This window comes from Salvelinus sp. IW2-2015, linkage group LG17, assembly GCF_002910315.2.
Source record: "Salvelinus sp. IW2-2015 linkage group LG17, ASM291031v2, whole genome shotgun sequence".
NCBI classification, from domain to species: Eukaryota; Metazoa; Chordata; class Actinopteri; order Salmoniformes; family Salmonidae; genus Salvelinus; species Salvelinus sp. IW2-2015.
Window position 1 is genome coordinate 15,164,371 of NC_036857.1, and position 18,735 is coordinate 15,183,105.

Here is an 18,735-nt window from a genome sequence, read left to right on the forward strand (position 1 = left end):
GTGTAAACTTGGGAGACAAATTCTATCAACACCAGGGTGGGGTTAGACTAGAAATAAATACATGATTTGGTATGATTGGTTGGATTTATTTCTGGACTGAGCCGACTCAGACTGTGTGTACTGAACTGGAATTTTACCTGAAGCTCCGTTTGAGGTGGTCCTCAAAGTCGGCCGACTGGCACTCCCTCTTGTTGCTCTTGACCTCGCCGGGTCTTTCCACGCTGGTCCAATGGATGGGCACCTTGCAGAAGAACAGGCCCAGGCCTTTGGGCCGCGCCTGCAGCCGCCACGACGTCAGATGGAGGGGCACCGCCAGGGCCTCGCCGGGCAGGATGGGCGGCAGCACCACAGGCTCTGAACCAACAGTTTGAGATACTTATATTCCTTCTTTAACCAATAAATAGTCTAATCTTCATGTCAATTCTTTTCACTGTTCAGTGTTTTTTTTGCATGGGAAATGGCGCCCCCTGTTGAGTATTTCCCAGTGTGAGGGTGAACCATGATGTATCATTGGGGTGACTCACTGTCTGGTGCTGAGGGGCTGTCCAGCCGCACCTCCATGGGGACTTCCAGGCGGTTCTTGACCATGAGGGCTGAACGGACTGTGATCACCTTCCGGGCACTACCCTCCATGGTGATAGAGAAGACCACGCGCACTGGCGGCAGAGCTGAGAACTACAACCACAGACATATCAGAGCCTAGCACCACAGACATACCAGAGCCTAGAACCACAGACATATCCTAACAGGGAATAAAAGGGGAAAAGCACTGGCTTATAGAAGTGTGATTGAAAGCACACCTACATAGACATGAGGGTGTATGATGTTGGTCCTGCTGACAGGGCTGCCCACCTAGAAAATGTAAAGAAATATCACAAACAATAAGCACAAAGCAGCATAATTCTAATGACATATAGGAAACATGTGAGAGCAGTGTTGGAGTAAACTATGCTCCAAGCTTTATTCCAAGCTTTAGTTTATTTAATAGCCAAGTAAGACCACCGCTCTTGACCTTTGATCTGAAGACTCACCGTGTTAGAGGGGTTGTTGCGGTCGGGGGCGGCGTAGCGGAAGAACACACCCACTTTGTCCACGGACACGGGTTTGACCTGCTCCCAGCCCCCAACACGCACCAACAGCTGATGTAACTTCAGCTCATGAGTGTGTCTGCAGAGAAACACAATAACCAACAGTTCAGAATACACAGATCTCAGTTTGTATTGATTTTGACATTTTAATCATTTAGCAGACGCTCTTATCAGGAGGGATTATAGTCAGTGCAAGGTAGTTCCCCAGATTGGCATTCATAGCTATGAATCGGTGTGTGATCACCAGTTTAAAGTCTTATTCACTTTTGTCCTTGAACTTTTTTGTACTTCCTTTTAGGTCTTAATCCCTATACGAAAATAACGGTGACGCACCAGAAACCCTACCTATGCCTGAGTTTCTCTCGAGCTTCAAATTCAAAGGGAATCTCCTCTCCGGGCAGCACCTCTCGCCACTGGCTGACATTGTGGGTGTCATCTGTGCCTGGGCCGTGCACGTGGGATATGGAGTCTGCACTGCCACTGTGAGACAGCGCCACCCTGTGGGCAAATGGAGCACTCTGGTTATCAACATGCAATGATTCAGGAAGGGGCAACAATAAAATGCAGAATGCCTAGGCTGCACATTTTTGAAGGTAGACTCAGCAATATGCCATTATCAATGGGAAGACTCTACTCCACTGACCTTGTAGGGGTGGTGGTAAGGGTGGCGAACCACATGGTACATCCCGTGTGATTGCGCAGGGCGTAGGGTACAAACGGCTGCCTCCGCTTGGACAGCTTCACGTCGGCTATAAAGCAGGCAAGGACAGACCAAGACATGAGAGGTATTCTTTACTAAGGAACGGCCCCTATAACTAACTTCAAACTGTCAACCACTTTCCTCACAGTTACTTAAAAAATATATTCAATATATTAAAGAATATATTGGGCTCTCTGGAATATAAAACATATATTTTTCATGGAATGTTTTTGAATTTCCATCTATTGCATTTGAAATGATATAAAACAATGACAAAAACAATGCCTTTAAAAAAATGAAATACAGACATCCACATCAAAATGCCATTCATTGGATGCTTCCAAAGTTAATGCACAACATCATTAATCCATTCCAAATGGCAGCATGGATTTCCGAATGTCCGTTTTCAATCATGTGTTATACAGATGGTTCCACGGTGGTAGGCTAACAACATGACCATACCTACCACCACGATGCTCATTCAAATAAAGATGGGAGGAGGATGCACAGATGAGATACAACAACAGTTCACATTGACAGAGCATGCTCTTTTAAGCTTGGTTACTCAGAGGTAAATAATAATAGTAAACAACAACCACAATGGATTGGATTTCTATAGATTGACATTGAATGGGGGAGGTGAGACAACATGAGACAGAGAGAGAATACACAAAGGAAAGTGTGACACTGAGAATATGCTACTAATCTAACATGACTCTGGGACGAGACACAATGGCTCTGTTCTAACATGGGGGGGCGTCACCTTCATCGGTAAATCCTACTTAAAAGTGCACCGTTAGCATCCAAGCTATTGGTTTCCCAAAATCATTGTTGGATTATGGATCAATTAAATACTATCTTTGAAGACGCTGATTATACTGACATTAGTTTAACTTTGGACAAATTTGCCAATATTGTTACAAGATAGTGAAACATTCGTGTTACTCAAAGCACTCTACATTTCCATTTTAGTAATTTAGCAGATGCTTTAATCCAGAGCAATTTACAATAGAGTAAGTGTATGCATTTTCATAGTTTTATTTTGTACTGGTCCCCCCGTGGGACTCAAACCCACAACCCTGGCATTGCAAGCGCCATGTTCTATCAACTGAGTCCCTTTGCATTAACGTTGCACTTAAGTAAGGATAGCGATGATGACCCCATGGTTTGGAGACCATAGAAATAGAATTACAAATATCGCTTCTGACCACCGATCCACCCATTCTACTTAAGGATCCCCAATCTAGTAATTCTATTTCCTTGGTGGAGGCCAACTGCTGCCTATCTGATCTATGGTCTTTAGACTGTACCTCTGGAGAGAATCTGCTGCTCAAGGCAAGTCAAGCTGGCTGTGCTCCTAGTTCTAAGGTGGGCAAGAGGGACACCTGACAGCAGAGAGAGACAGTTACCACAGAGAGGAGAGAGACATGCAAGGGGTCAGGAGAGAAGACAAAGGTCAGGATGGGAGGATTTTTTTTTTTTACCCACCATGACCAAGTGTGTTTTATTTTATATTATGGGGTCATAACACCAATCAATAGACCTGGATCTGAGCTCAATAAAATCCTAACCCTCCCACCCTAAGGCCTACAGTACAACACTGTCATAATAAGGCGATAAAACATGTGGTAAACAGTCTTTACAACTCGTTAGCATGATTTAGACACGATAGACTTATCTAGGCCTAGGGCGGAGGGTTCAAGTAAAGAGTTCAAATGTTTTGATAGAAACATGGAGTGAGTCTTAACTCTTAATACACCATTTGACAAGGCAAAGGAACTGTGTTCATGTTAGTAGACATTCATTCCCAACACTTGTGGCAACATTTTCTTCAAACTCTCCAATTGTGCAATAACCATGCGAAGGCAGCGATTATTCAGGCAGGTTTCCAAAGCATCTGTGTAAAGTTTTTTGCATTGTCAAAAAGTCCCTCTCAATCAGTGTAATCTTAATCTGCACATAATGACATGTGATACAGTAGCAAAGATATTCTGGTACTACCTAAACATTATTACAGAATAAATTGGGAACCACACAATCAAATACTCCAACACATATTTACAGTATATTCAATAAGATTGTCGTCACTACTCACTAGCATTTGATATGTGCTGGAGCAATTGAGGGCCCTACTTTTTTCTACTGTGGCTATTTCTAGCCCATAACAAGTGATACGCATATGTGTGCATACCAGTATGTGGTTTCATATGTAACTGTACAGATGTTATAGAGTATGTCAGCTGTGTGAATGATGTGTGTGTGTGTGTGTGAGAGAGTAAACTTAGAGGAAACAGTACTCACTCTGTCCGAAACAGGGGGGGTCCACTGAGGAACCCATCCAGGATAGGGCTGCCGATGCCTGGGGTGGCTGCTGCTCCTCTTCCTTGCAGTAGTCAGCCAGCCAGGAGCTCTTGGTGAGGCTGTACTGCTCTGTGTGGCCAGGAGAGTGTGGTAGCAAGGTGAGGAAGACACTCAAATCCATTCAAGGCCACCATTACAGACCACTTGGTCTCTGGCTTAAATACACTGAACAAAAATATAAACGCAACATGCAACAATTGAAAAGATTTTACTGAGTTACGCTTCATATTGGAATACAGATACGCATGTTGGTCACAGATAAAAAAATAAAAATAAGTAGGGGTGTGGATCAGAAAACCAGTCAGTTATCTGGTGTGAACACCATTTGCCTCATGCAGCACGACACATCTCCTTCGCAGAGTTGACCAGGCTGTTGATTGTGGCCTGTGGAATGTTGTCCCATATGCACCGTCTGCCATCTGCCCAGTACAGTTGAAACCGGGATTCATCTGTGAAGAGCACACTTCTCCAGCGTGCCAGTGTCTATCGACGGTGAAGTCAGATACAACGCCGAACTGCAGTCAGGTCAAGACCCTGATCAGGACGCTGAGCACACAGATGAGATTCCCTGAGAGTTTGTGCAGAAAGTCTTGGCTGTGCATCAGCTGTCTGGCTGGCTGGTCTTAGACTATCCCGCAGGTGTAGAAACCAGATGTGGACGTTCTGGGCTGGCATGGTCACACTTGGTCTGCAGTTGTGAGGCCAGTTGGAATTACTGTGAAATTCTCCAAAATTACATTGCAGGCAGCTTATGATAGAGAAATGAACATTCAATTATCTGGCAACAGCTCTGGTGAACAAATCCTGCAATCAGCAACCCAATTGCACGCTCCCTCAAAACTTGAGACATCTGTGGCATTGTGTTGTGACAAAATTGCACATTTTAGTGGCCATTTATTGTCCCCAGCAAAAGGTGCACGTGTGTAATGAATGATCATGCAGTTTTAATCAGTTTCTTGATATGCCACACCTGTCAGGTGGATGGATTGTCTTGGCAAAGGAAAATACTCACTAACAGAGACAAAAACAAATGTGTGCACAAAATTTGAGAGAAATACATTTTTTGATCTTTTAAACATGGGACCAAAACTTTACATGTTGCGTTTATATTTTTGTTCGGTATATATCCAGGGCTAAAACCCTTTAGTTAAACATGGTGTGAAGAAGTCAAAGACACATCCAAAAAGGCACCCTTTCATTACATAGCGCATTACTTTAGACCAGAGACCTGTGGGACCCTGTCAAAAGTAGTGCACGACGTAGGGAATAGGGTGCCATGTCAAATGCATCCCGTGTCCAAATAGTGGGCAGTGCAGGTCATACCCAGGAGGACAGAGGTGATGTTGACATCCAGTCTCTGCTTGGCACGGATACCCATCTTGAGGCGTGGTGGGTGGAGGCGCCCTGCAGCCTGCTGCTGCCAAGTCAGGAAACARGGCCAGGGCTCGATGAAGGGCTCCCAACCTGACACACACGTGAACATGAACATGGGCATAAACACAGAGATATGGATAGGAACAGAGAGAAACATACAATGGAACAGTGGTTCAGATCATTACAGGATCATTTGGCTCTGGGTTACAGCTAAACGTTGTGACTGACTGGCCCCCGGATGTTCATCTCCAGCAGCTCACCTGACAGTTCTCTGTTGTAGTAGTCCCCTGACAAAGTAAAGCTGCCGTTGCCCTCCTGGGTCGAGCCGATCCGCTGCAGCACATACAGCCCTGCCATGGGRGTTAAAAGGATAATGAGCTTTCAGGTGATATTACATTGTTGTTATGTTATAGTATTAACACTGACTATAGTACGTACCACTAACATTATATTACACACACTATCAGTATGCATGGTATCTGAATATTTAGTAGCTATAGAACAAGTTTTCAGGAAGGTGAATGTTCCAGCTTCTGTCTGTTGCTTTCATCCAAACTCCCAAAACACACAGTGGATATTACATGAAAAGGGGATTTCCTTCCACATATATGAAGGGCAAGGCGCTCAAACTGACGTGAGAAAGTGAACTCAGCCAGCGGGACATCACAGTCGAGACAGTCGTCAATGAAGCAGATACACACGCTCTCCGCCTTGACCTCCACACCGGACAAAGGGTGCGACGAGTGGCTGGCCGAGTCCGGGTCTGCTCTGCCCCGGGCCTGACCCACCATGGTCTCTGCATTCTCCAGCAGCCATGTGGCAGCCTGGTCCAGTTGGCCTGGGAGGGGACAGACAAGGTGGTCAAGTCCATACCGTGTATGAAAAGCGTGGCCACATTCCATTCCTAGTGGGAGGAGATGTGGCATTGTTAGAAAATTGTAGCTAGAGCAACCTCACCTTTGCTCTGGATCAGGGCTCGTTTGCAGTCCTCCTTCCTGAAGCCTAGATCCTGTAGCCGAGTCAACTGGCCCTCTGAAGACAAAACATATCACATCATACCAGGGTTATGGTAACAAGCTGTGCTACGTATCTTTTATTATTATACCTGAGTTATTACAGCTTGTGAGGTCAACACTCATGGGTCAGGAACAATAACAGAGCCAGTGGTAAAGAAAAATAAATGCTAACATGACTATTCTAACATAATAGCTACGTAAACCCTATTCACCATATAACTCAACTACACCCCTGTAGGCCTCTGAGGTGACATACCTAGCAGGGCCTGGGTCTTTTGCCTGAAGTTGTCTTTCTGGGAGCTAGAGGGGTCCTGGTTGGCTGTGGATGGTACTACAAGGGCCTGGGTGCCTTCGGCAGTGTCGCTAGGCCCGGGAGAGCCGGCGGTGGGGATGGATTTGGCGATAGCCAAGAAGAGCTGAACATCGTTGTAAGAAAGCCGGATGTCCAAAGCAGGGAACTGGATCTGTGAGGACAACAGAGACCCATTGATATTTTGCATGATCACAGAAAGTGTTCTAATCACAAAATTGTGTTTTTTTTCTCCAATAAACCTGGGTTAAGTTCAGTAAGTAGGCATGAAACAGTACAAAATGTGTCGAAACAGAGAATAAAAACAGGTGCTTTCAATGGACTTTCAGCAAATGTGTTCTCCCATTTGGTACCTACTGAACATTACCCCCCCCATCCCCACCCCTGACTGAACCCTGACCTCCAGTAGAGGCGGGAAGTCTGCCATGTTGAAGGCGTCTAGCAGGCCAGAGCTGCTCTGGTAGGTGGGACTGCCACACAGCTCCACCTGCACGTTGACAGGGTCGATGATGGACAGGGCTGTCTCCTGCTCACTGCCAAGCCGACAGGAGAACACCTAGACATGGACAGGAAGACACCAACATGACAAAACAGCCTTGTGTAGAGCGTAAGAGTTGGAAAGAGGGCGCACCCCCTATCTTTGACATGATCACTTCTGTGACAGCTTCTGTACCCTCTAACTCTATGGAACATAGTTTGTGTCAATTTGAATATGGGTCTAACTCAAACTGACATAGGGCTCTGTATTGAGTTAGTAGTCCAGTGGTTTCAGGACATAGTTGTGAAAGTAGTGGTCAGTCACCTCGATGCCGGCCAGGCTGCCAGAGAATGGTCTGTCCAGCAGACGGGGTTTGTAGGTGAGTACAGTGGTGCCCTTCAGAATGACGGCATTGGTGTCCAGACAAGACGAGTCCTCAACCACCACAAACTCAGTACCTTGGACCAAACATGTATTTTATGTATTATCATTGTCTATTATTGAGATTACAGTCATTAACTAGTGGTGACAATGCASCATAAGAAACATCACGACTATGAGAGACAATTCAAATGATATCCGTGCTTGCCAATATCTGAATCTCTATTGTACAACAGAGACTTACGGCAGGGGAGTCTGCCTGCTGTAGCTCCTCACCTGTCACGTTGATCTTGACTTCCAGGTACCGATCCTGCATGACGGGCACAGTGGACCTCTTGGTGACCACGCCGCTCTTGACTGTCTTGGGCATGACGGCACCTGTGGTCTCTGTGTCACTGCTGCCGCTGGGCCAGCGCTGGCGAGGCGCGCCATCTGCCCCCTTCTCAGTGGGCATGCGCAGGAAGTCCCGAACCAGCTGGAGCCAATCAAAGATGAGGAAAACACGCAGGTTGTTGAGGACAATGGTGAAACAGGACGAGTCTCTAGTGGACCTGACAGGAGAGAAAGGAGAAGATAATGATTAATAAGTGTGGGTCTGTGTGTCTGTCTACGTCAGGCCTAAGAGCCAATTCATGCTTGATCCGAAAATGTGGTCGGAGGCGCCGCATGGATGGTGTGACRCAATCGCGGCGCCTTCGGAGGCACGCTGAGGCCAAATTGAGCTCCGTACCACATCGACGTCCCCCTCTCAAATTTTGGAACAATGCGGAGGGCTCCGTATAGCTCCATATTGACATGGTCGGGTGACGGTAGGAGGTCCAATATAAACAGAAGTTCATTTCCTTGACAACTTCCATCACAAGAGCTAAGCTGCTCCGCGAGGCGCAAGAAGTATGAATGCCCTGACTTCTGCAGAGGCCGTATCATTGTAAATGCTGTACGGCCAATGCAGACGTCGGATTGACCAAGCAGCGCTTTTAAAGGGCCATGACCGTGTCCAAAATGGCACCTTATTACCTATGTAGTACCCTACGTATGTATCCATTTTAGATTTGCCAATACAGGCACATACTTTGTATTTGGCATTTCACAAGGTTCTGTGCTTGGACCCCTGCTATTTTCTGCATACATGTTACCACTTCGAAATGTTATCTGCAGACATGTCTTGTACCTGTAATGCAGCTCCAGCTGGAGTGTGGCCCGGTTGGTTCCCGTCTTGGAGGGCTGCAGGATGCAGTCGAAGACATTGTGCTTGCCCCTGCCACTGCTGCCTACGTCCATGCCAGGCCCGGTGTAACGGGTGTCATATGCCAAGAGGGAGTGAGACACCAGATTCACCGACTTGGAGCCGTTGGAGAAACTCTCAAACAACAGCTTAGACTTCATGAAATCAAACCTGCAGATAAGGAGAGGAGCGCTTCAGTGAGGAACACCGGATTTGGATTGTCCGTTTACTTCCTGAATTGAAATTGACCAAAACCAATTGGCAAAAGTAAATACACAGAAAACATTTGATAACTCCTCATGCTCAAAACGAAGCGTTAATACCAACCTGGCTAGTGAGCATGGTTTCTGTCCCGTGGCATTGGGGCTGTCCAGCAACTCCAGGCTGACGTTCATCATGTCCACCAGGACGGACAGGCTGGTGTACACATCACCACTCAACACCGTCTGGGGACACACATGGAGTCACTCAGAAGAATCCCTCTCAGAAGAACATTGTTAGTCAATTAAAAGTCTATAATTGGCAGTCAGCCACATTGCAGAGAGTATGTGTATGCGTGTGTGTGTGTACACTCACATAGTTGCTGGGGTCCTGCAGGTTGTACGGGCGGAGAAACTCCTCAACAGGCTCTCCTAGGTTGTTGTCCAGCAGGCCTCGGATCAGCTGGTAGCGCTCCAGGTCCAGGGAGCAGTGTACCGAGGACAGGCTGCCGTGGATGGACATGTCTGGTACCGTATGGCTCAGCGCACTATTCAATCAATCAATAATTCAGTCAAATCAACCAATCAATACTATCTTTTTTTGTCCCACTTGGAAAAGTTATCAGCACACAGGAACAACTATTATTAATCAATAGTTACCAGCAACATACAAACACATACAAAGACAGTCAGTTTAACTCATTGAGAGATCCATTACCCCGCAGACAAAAATGGTTGAAATGACACAAGTTTTGCCCAGTGGGTAACAATTATGTAAGCAAGAGAACAGTAATGTTGTTGCTGAAGCAAGCCCAACAATGTCTATTAGTGCCCGTCTTTCATATTAGGCTCACCTGTCCAGGTTGCGCTCCACTTTAAGTTTGAGGTGGCAGCGCTCCTTGAGCAGAGATGCGGCGGTGCGGCGGACCGAGTAGGAGGGGAAGACCAGGTCTGAGTCGGGCTGCTTCCCTGCGGCGCTGTCACACGGATGGCAGGGCAGACGCTCCGCAGCAAAGATGTCCATCTCCTGAAGGTCCAAGGCTATGCAGTCCAGCAGACACACATGATCCTCTGGGAACACACATCAAGAAGCTTACTCTGACTATCCATTTCACGTATTTATTTATTGAGAAGTACAGCAATTCATACACATTTGCAGAGAATATATGAGTTTGAGACTGTGAAGAAGTAGACGACTACTAATATTCATCTTCAGTATTAGCGTGACATCTTCATACAACATTTAAATAACGCTTAGTGGTCACTGGGCTCACCCAGTATGAAGGGTGGGTCATCCTCGCCAGGGATCCTCCCAGCAGCGGGCTGGGCCTGGGGCCTTCCCAGAGTGAAACGAAAGGATGCGGGGGTGGAGGTGCTGCTAGAAGAGGTTTTGGGCTTCTCAGTTGACTCCTCCTCCTCCTCACTAATCGTTGCTGGTCCAGTCTGTGACTGGCTGTCCCTCACGCGATCCTTAGGAAGCAAGATGAAAGATTAGCCAAGTGCTGAACGATGAACTGCTTAATGAACGTACACTGTAACATCTGAAAGAACCATTGACATTAACGTTCTCTTATTATTTCACATCTGACAAAACCTAATTAGCACGACAACTTAGCTAATGTTCCTCTATCATAGTGTCGGAAGGAGCTGCTGCAATTGCTCTTCCCAGCCTAAACAGTGAATTTGAAAAATCACTTTAAAGCGGCAATCAGCAGTTGAAACAATAACAAAGGATCCTCCCTGGCCCTGTTTCGATAAAAAGCTGAGTGATGGGGCTGGATAAATGCAACCACTTTCAAATTCATAGACAGAGCTATGGATGCAAGGACTGACCATCCATGATATCACAATTATAGTTTTAGCCATGTTTTGAGGCTATATATATACACATATATTTTTTTACATTCACTTTATTTAAAAACATTTACTTTATTTAAAAACAAGCTTATATTTTGGGTTCTAATGGGGTACGACAGTTGAACTAAGCTAATGACGCATTCATGAGTTATATTCTTCAAGAATCAATGTGTACATAGAATTACATTTATACTTTAAGTCCAAAAATGTATGTAGCATCTGCTGATTGCCCATTTATGTAAATCACCAGGAAAMCACTAAATAAATATACAAATATATTAAAAAAAACACCCAGGCAATTGATTCAAGTGGTTCAGGATAGAAAACACACAAAGACTGTTAACCCTGAAAGTCCACAGAACAACCATCTGAGATAGAGGGCAGACGGTTCACACCTCAAACCAAGCAGCACACCAAAAACATGCCCTTGTACCTTGTAGTGGGAAGGGTCCTTGTACGAATTAGCATGCAATATCAAATTCTTCACAAAACAAAATACAAAATGGTGATGAAACACTGTATGCTACCACATCAAACTCCCCCTGAAGCAGTCATTACTTTTAGAGTTAARAAAAAACTAAAGTTAGTATGAGTTAAGTATACAAACTATTTCCTCATACAGTGCTAGTATCTAGTGGCCACATTCTCATGCTCAATTGAGAGGCCTGTATTCATAAAGCATTTTCCATTTGAATATCACTAGTAGAGACATGAGGCTGGAGCGCACAACAACAATGCAAGTACGTATTGTACCACAAATGCTGAATATAGAACGTAGGCGCCAGCGAACATCATACCTCATTCAAAGTCTGATGGGGGATGAAGAAAAGTGGCATCAAAAAAGCAACCCTTGCTAATGAGCATTGTTACTGGAGAATGTTTGTGGTCGACTATTCTGCAGCCAAACAATGATGACAAAGTATGGATTTAGGGTTTTGCCATTTCAAACAGGTATCATATAGGCCTATAAAACGTTATAAATCATTGCATCACATTTGTCATATGAAAACATGTAGTAATGTAAAATGCTTCATAAATATGAACATATTAGTCCAGTAGCAGGGATGTGGACGACCGGTAGACACGCTATCAGGACTCACCAGAGAGGGGAAAAAGGTATGGGCCATGGTAAGTTTCTCTACCTTGTCTCTGAGTGAGAAGGTACCATGGGTGCCAGCCGGCAGGAAAGAGTTATGGACGCGCAGCTGGCCCAGGTTAGCAACAAAGAGGCGCGGCGAGCGCGAGCTCTCGGGGATGAGCAGCACGGGGGCGCCCGCCTCGATGTCCAGCAGCACACGGGATGCCCGCTGAGGTCGCTCACGAACCTGTGGGGAAGGAGGCAGGGATAAGTAAGGGGGTGGTTGTCTTTTTTTAGCTTCTGCTAATGACATTAAGGTAGACTGGTATTTGCCCAGGATCAAATGGATAGGGGATTGAATAATACAGACTGGTCTCTGCTGAACAGGTGTAAAAGTGCTAAAGGACAATCCAAATATTCATTACATTAACTACAATTGAATCTTTTAAGAAAAAATATATATAAAATGTTTCTTCAGATAATTTGAATCTAAAATACATGTTACAAATTGAGGCACATAAATTACAAAACTGGGACTGGGAGAGATTGGATGACTCCTGGTGTGCTGGTCCAAAGCATTGCCCTGTGCCATATGTCAGTTGGGATTTAACAAGCAGGCCAGACATGGTGCTCAGTGTCCAGTCTGATAGCAACAGAGACGGCCACACTGTCTTGAGGTGACCCAAGGTCAACCTGAGGGTGACGTTAGGTGACAACTCCCTGGGCTACCCGCAGCCATCTTAGTTGGCAGGGAGTATATCAGAATGCCATAACGCCAGGGTAGACACTACAGTTCAATTAGCTTTGTTTTATCGAAATGTACAGCTGTGTATGGTCTAAGTAGCAGTGAAGTTGACAATGTTTTCAAATCACCAAGAGGTAGCATATATAATGACAGCAGTAGTGGATCACGGACACAGCCTTGAGGAACACTACAGCTTGAAACTGAAAAGCAGAGTGGACCCGAAGGCCGTACTCACAGCCTGGCCCTCCATTGCGGCTCTCTGCCTGCCCAGGACATCCTGCAGCTGAGTAAAGTGCTGAATGAAGGCCACCACCTCGGCCTGGAAGCGCTGCGTGTGGACATACTGCACCGAGGCCATCTGCAGAGACACCTTCATGTCACACTCCCGCTCAAGCCAGGGGTCAGGATCCCCGTATCTGTAGAGACACCACCAGTCAGTGAGACACAGTGTTAAAACAATGAGACAATGAAGGTCTATAATTAGTTTTCTTTGTCAAAGACCCCCTTCAAGTTGTTTTATGTACCAGAGCTAGCTGTCAAGCTAACGTAGCTGTAGGGAAGTGATTCCTGTATAAAGAAAATCTAGCCTACTTGTGTATGTTGAAGACAAGGGCCTCTCCGCCTCGCGTGGTGAAGCGCTCCCTGTAGAGGTCACCATGTGGGGTCAGGTCACTCAGAGACAGGCTTCCAAGACTACCCTGCAATGCTAGGTCACCATCTGAAATATAGGATGACATCACACTGCATGAGATGCAAACTCATTGTTCTTCAACAGTGTGATACAACAAACCATCATTTAAATACTTCATATGAATGTACCATGATTGATATTGTATTATATTCATACAAACATTTTTTCAATTGCTATGATTTAACTGTTGACATCTAAGTGCAACATTAAGTTGATTACCTACCAATCATTTCCCAGTGGGCAGACAGTTTGGAGACGCTAGCTTTAGCAAGCTCATTGGTTTTCTTGTTTAGCACAAGAGCAAGCGCATGGACCTAAGGAGGAAAACATGGTGTTAAATACATTGAGGAAATGTATTCATGCTCACCATTGTACCTATATTTATTTAGATTTCTTGTAACTCTCATTACATCCCCGAAAAGCCATGTCGATGCGTCTTCATTGCTGCTGCTGTGAGTACTGTACCTTGAGATCCAGTTTAGTGTTGACCACCTCAGCAACTTCCTCCTGGCTGAGGTCTGGGTACATGTCCCCCAGCTCGTGTGGGTTCCCAGGCTGGAACAGAGGATGTCCCGGCATAGGCTGCTGGGGGAAGGCCGAGGGCACCTTGACTGCGTGGTTGTTGGCCGTGGAGCCGATCCCGAAGAAGTCCAGGATGACCACCCATGTTTGCAGCGTGATCAGCACATCCAGACAGTTGAAGTCCACGTCGATGCTCCGCCCCACGCCACCGTATCGGCTCTGGAACTCTGGGTGGCGCGGGTCCACCAGCAGCAAGTTGATGTGAACAAGAGACTCGTCAAAGTCAGAGGGCGGAGGGTGGGGTGAAGGGGTATTGCGGTTGGGGGAGGGCGGTGGGGTGCTGGGACAGGCAGGGTCCTTCTTGGGTCCGCTCTTACGGCTGGCGGCCGACGGGGTGCTGGGGTGTCTCTGGTACAGCTGGAAGACGTTCTGGGCCTCCTCCATGTGGGCGGGCAGCGAGCGAGGCATCTCAGGGTAGAGGGCATTGGAGGCCGATGGGCACGACTGGGACAGGTATTCCTTGGGGCTGAATGTGGAGGGCTTGGGAGCACCCCTGGAAACCATTAGGTGCTTGTACTTGGACTCAGGGTTCTGCTCCAGGAGGTCCTCCATGAGGAGGGAGCGCAACGTGAGCTGGACAGACAGGCAGTTGGGGTGGTCTTTGGTGAAGTCTCCCTCCAGGTCCTGGAAGCGCAGGCTGACCAGCCCCTGGGAACCCTGGCTGAGGTCAGCACTCAGCTGCACCTGGAGCTCTGCCACCCTGAAGGTGGCCCTCACCTGGGTGAAGGAGAGCGTCTGCATCAGGGGACTGTGGGATTGCAGGGGCTTGGGGGACGACAGCGAGTTGGACAGGGAGGCGTAGGAGAGGCCGATGAGCGGGGGGTCCCGGGCAAAGAGCCCACCCTGGGGATCTGGGAAGCGGTGGGGTTTGGTGGAGGAGGGGGTGGGGGGCGGCGGGGTGGGAGGCTGGCTGGGCGTCACTCTCTGGGGCTCAGTGAGGGTAAGGTTATCCAGTGTCTGTAGAACCTGCTCATACACAGGCTTGGCCAGGAACACCTGAGAGCACAAAGTCAAAACATCATCTAAAAACAAAATAGACAGTAAACATTTGCATGCATTTGCAAACTTCTACCCTCATTGCAATAGAAAGCACAACATAAAATATTTAAAAATATTTAAAACATTTAATTCTACTCAGGTCATTTGATTCAGTCAAAGACGCAAAGAAAATACATTTGAGATGAGCAGTAAGTCACAAATATGAGCAAAATATACCTGTACTGCGTTGACAAACTTGCCCTCCACCCGAAGTAACCCTGTGCTGTTATAGGGCTCGTCTGTGGTTAGAAAGGTGAACTGGGTATCCTCATCAATGGGAGGAACTTTCTCCAGGGTGAACTGAATGGTGGTGTCTTTCAGAATATGGAAGGCTGAGAGAGAGAGAAAAGTGGGATTTATCATAACAACCCAACACTGTAATACAACAATACAGTAACTCTAAATATAGCAAAACAATTGAAAGGAAATGGTGGGGAAACTCTTCACTTCCCATTCTAATAATTTCTCCTCACCTTTTCCCCGACTCAGATATTCAAAGAAGTCATGGCGAGTAAACTGTGGCTCGTCCTGATTGATATTTCCGTTGTGAGAAGGGGATTGGTTAGAGGAACTGCTGTCAGTTCTAGCTACCTTCCTCAACACAAGGTGACTGGTATTGAGTGAGTAGAGCCGGATATCCTTCACTAGCACCTGTAGTCTCTCCCCTTCCGAGTCCTGCCCGGCAACAAAGTTCTGGATGGTGATACTCCCCAGGTGACCAACCAGGAGCTCGGGGTGACCAGGTTTACGGGGAATGGACACGACTGGTGACTCGATGCTGACATTGAGGATCAGCTTGACCATAAACGAGTCTATGGTGGGTTCTTCCTCCTGCGCGCTCAAATCCTCTTCATCCTCAAACGGGTAGTTGCTCCAGTTGCTCTGGCTCTGGGTCCTGGAGCGTCGCGACGGCRTCTCGAACAGGGAGACCATGCCGCTGTACTCGGCCGTCTTGGTTGCCAGCACCGTGGACACCTTGGTGGCGGCTGTCTTGAGCATGGAGCGGAAGTTGTCCTCCAGCTCGTTGGCCGAGAGACTCAGCTCCTTCAGGAACTTGGCGGAGTGGTTGTAGTGCAGCGAGGCCATCTGCAGTGTTAACGAGCACTCCCCCTGGGAGCGCTCCAGAAGTCGGAAGTTCAACGCCTCTGAGGGGGCTCCTTCAGAGCCACAGAAGAAGGCTACGCCTCCTGCTGCCGAGGGATCGTCTTCTATGTTGCCAATGCTGACCACAAACTGGCTCCGGCCGCCCTCCTGGGTCAAGTCCACTAGCTGGATAGAGCCCAGCGAGCCATTGACATCCAGCCGGCTGCCCATGGACACGTTGACCTTGGTTCCGTTGATACTGGCCGTGGCGATCTTCAAGCCTTTCTTCTCTCCGCCCAGTACGCTGCCAGTGGCCACAGTCCTCAGCAGCAGCAGGTTCAACCTGTGGATCTCCACAGTCAGCTCCTTGTTCTGGTCGTAGGTGGACTGGTAGGTCTCCTCCTGACCCTCCTGGCCCTGGCCCACCGGAAGGGGCGATGGCTGCTGGGCCAAGGGGCTCTCCTCCTTGGGGAAAGACTTCTGGAGGAACTTGAGCAGCTCCACCATGGTCTCCGGGTTGAGGATGATGTCCAGGTTGTTGACCTGCATGGTGGTCACCTGGAGGGAGCTGTCCAGGTTCATGGAGGGGCAGTCCGAGCTGACAAACTGGTACTCCAGTTTGATGAGGGCCTCCTGGTCTCTGAGGAAGGAGCTGAACGGGGAAGATCTATCGAAGAGTAACCCAGAGGAGGAGTCTCGGTGGAGGGCAGGGTGCTCAGGCGACATCCCTTCGGGCCCGGCAGGGGAGGAGGGCTGGCTCTCTCGGAGGCTGCCAGTAGGCACATCGAAGCTCAGGTGCTTGTGGGAGGCCACCAGGAGGTCAAAGTCGGAGCCGTAGGTCTGTAGCGTGTCCACCAGCAGCAGGCCATGGACGGTGAGGGACACCTCTGCGTCGTAAGGCCGCTTCACAAAATGGGCATTGGTGCCGAAGACCTTAAGGACGGAGATGTATCGTCCGTTGCTCTCCACGCCCAGCTGCATGTAGTTGATGTTGAACTCAGCCAGGAGGAGGCGTGACTCCACCAGGACCTCCCTCGTGTGCTGCTCCAGTGTCATCACACTCTGGGTAAGGTTCTTGGCCGAGCCCTGGAGCTTCCACTGGCTGTCCTCCCTCTGGAAGATCTTCTCATGGCGCAGGTTGGAGGGGTCAGGAGTCTTGGCACTCTCTGCTTTCTCCTGGCCCTCGTCCTCCTCAGCGGGGCTGCCCAGTCGGGCCAGGCAGCTCCTGAGGGCGGTCATCTTCTCCAGGTTGATGTGGACCTTAAGATCTGGCAGGGTCCCGGAAAGCACAGCCCCAGGGAGCTGAGGGTCTGAGGTGTAGCGCAGCCTCTGCTCCAGCTCCAGCAGCACGTTAAACTTCTCAATCACGTGGGTGGGCCCCACCTCGCTCTCCTGCAGGTGCTTCCAGTTGTCTTTGTAGCGTCCCACCATGATCTGCAGGTCCTTGAAGGACAGAGAGTACTTCTCGTAGAGGTTTCTGCTGAAGGCCTGGACCCCCTCGGGGGATTTAAGGCTTGCGAGCTGGGGGTACTTGTTCTGGTCTTTGAACTCTGTCTCCATTTCAGGGGGCGGAGAATTTGGGGGTGTGGCCAGCGGAGTTTGGTACTCTTCATCACTGTTATACTCCTCCCCCTCCGGCTGAGTGGTCTTCGACTTTGTTTTAGTGTCATCTTTAAAGAGAAAATAAAACATAGATTTTAAATAGAATATCTTTAATACAATATAAACAAAGAAAAATTACAGAAAGAACTTCCTGCTTATTGCTTATCAACAACAACCATGTTACAAGACTGCAGACTGTGCTTAGTCTACCTTTGAAAGAATCAGCTTAGTCAAATGTGTTGTGCGAAGATGTGAGCTAATTTTACCATGTGAGTTAGTGAGGAGAATCCGTCCCAGGTCAACCACCACTAACATTGGGTCCTGTGACTGGAAGTCATCTGGGAAGATCACCTGGGGGGCACAGATATCCAACTTCATAGTCCAGCGCTTACTGTTCTCCTGTAATGACAAGTAGAGCAAAAGTACAAAGTCACACACAACATTAATATATACCAATTACAGACACTTAAAAAAGGGGGAAATTATTTTTCCAATATACAATAACCATTAATCATCAATTATGTGATCAATGATCATATCATCAACTTCACAGTTCAACTACAACATTAGAATGACACCTGGTGTGAGAGGAAAGAAGTCAAAAGTTATTACAATGAACTCTCCCACTAGTAGCTGGTCGAGGGTTTGTCTGATCTCCGCCTTGGTCTGCATTTTGAGCTTGTTGTATTGCCTCCTGGCAGCTTCCGCCACTCTCACCTCCAGCTCCGACTGGTACCCAAAACCTGACAAACAGACCAAAATATATTTTAAAACCTTTTATTTTCCTCAGAATGGAAATGTTTCCTGAGCACATGGGAAATATAGACTACAGTACTAGATACAGCCCTTTACATCCCACCCTTCTGGCTCATCAACAAAAGGGCAAACACTGCCATGTGGTGGATAAATACAGTGCATTCGGAAAG

At 47.5% G+C, this 18,735-nt stretch overlaps 1 protein-coding gene across 3 annotated transcripts in view; it reads right to left on the reverse strand.

The window, feature by feature from the left end:
• Positions 1–18,735, reverse strand: part of vps13d (vacuolar protein sorting 13 homolog D) — a 70,609-nt gene that overhangs the window by 42,329 nt on the left and 9,545 nt on the right. For 2 of the 3 annotated variants that reach the window (XM_070447880.1, XM_024004975.1), the window contains exons 12-40: positions 18,422–18,552; positions 18,076–18,208; positions 15,598–17,877; positions 15,302–15,456; positions 13,970–15,082; positions 13,728–13,818; positions 13,405–13,531; positions 13,049–13,229; positions 12,133–12,315; positions 10,408–10,603; positions 9,988–10,204; positions 9,510–9,681; positions 9,261–9,379; positions 8,880–9,104; positions 7,985–8,259; positions 7,652–7,785; positions 7,250–7,405; positions 6,796–7,003; positions 6,481–6,555; positions 6,158–6,361; positions 5,784–5,873; positions 5,473–5,613; positions 4,090–4,218; positions 1,732–1,837; positions 1,434–1,586; positions 1,032–1,167; positions 805–852; positions 525–675; positions 138–354 (exon numbers count right to left, since the gene is read on the reverse strand). In XM_070447880.1, the coding sequence (XP_070303981.1) occupies positions 138–354; positions 525–675; positions 805–852; positions 1,032–1,167; positions 1,434–1,586; positions 1,732–1,837; positions 4,090–4,218; positions 5,473–5,613; positions 5,784–5,873; positions 6,158–6,361; positions 6,481–6,555; positions 6,796–7,003; positions 7,250–7,405; positions 7,652–7,785; positions 7,985–8,259; positions 8,880–9,104; positions 9,261–9,379; positions 9,510–9,681; positions 9,988–10,204; positions 10,408–10,603; positions 12,133–12,315; positions 13,049–13,229; positions 13,405–13,531; positions 13,728–13,818; positions 13,970–15,082; positions 15,302–15,456; positions 15,598–17,877; positions 18,076–18,208; positions 18,422–18,552 (7,546 nt within the window). Of the gene's footprint in view, positions 1–137; positions 355–524; positions 676–804; positions 853–1,031; positions 1,168–1,433; positions 1,587–1,731; positions 1,838–3,098; positions 3,174–4,089; positions 4,219–5,472; positions 5,614–5,783; positions 5,874–6,157; positions 6,362–6,480; positions 6,556–6,795; positions 7,004–7,249; positions 7,406–7,651; positions 7,786–7,984; positions 8,260–8,879; positions 9,105–9,260; positions 9,380–9,509; positions 9,682–9,987; positions 10,205–10,407; positions 10,604–12,132; positions 12,316–13,048; positions 13,230–13,404; positions 13,532–13,727; positions 13,819–13,969; positions 15,083–15,301; positions 15,457–15,597; positions 17,878–18,075; positions 18,209–18,421; positions 18,553–18,735 lie in introns of all 3 variants that reach the window. The other variant, XM_024004974.1, reaches the window with a different exon arrangement.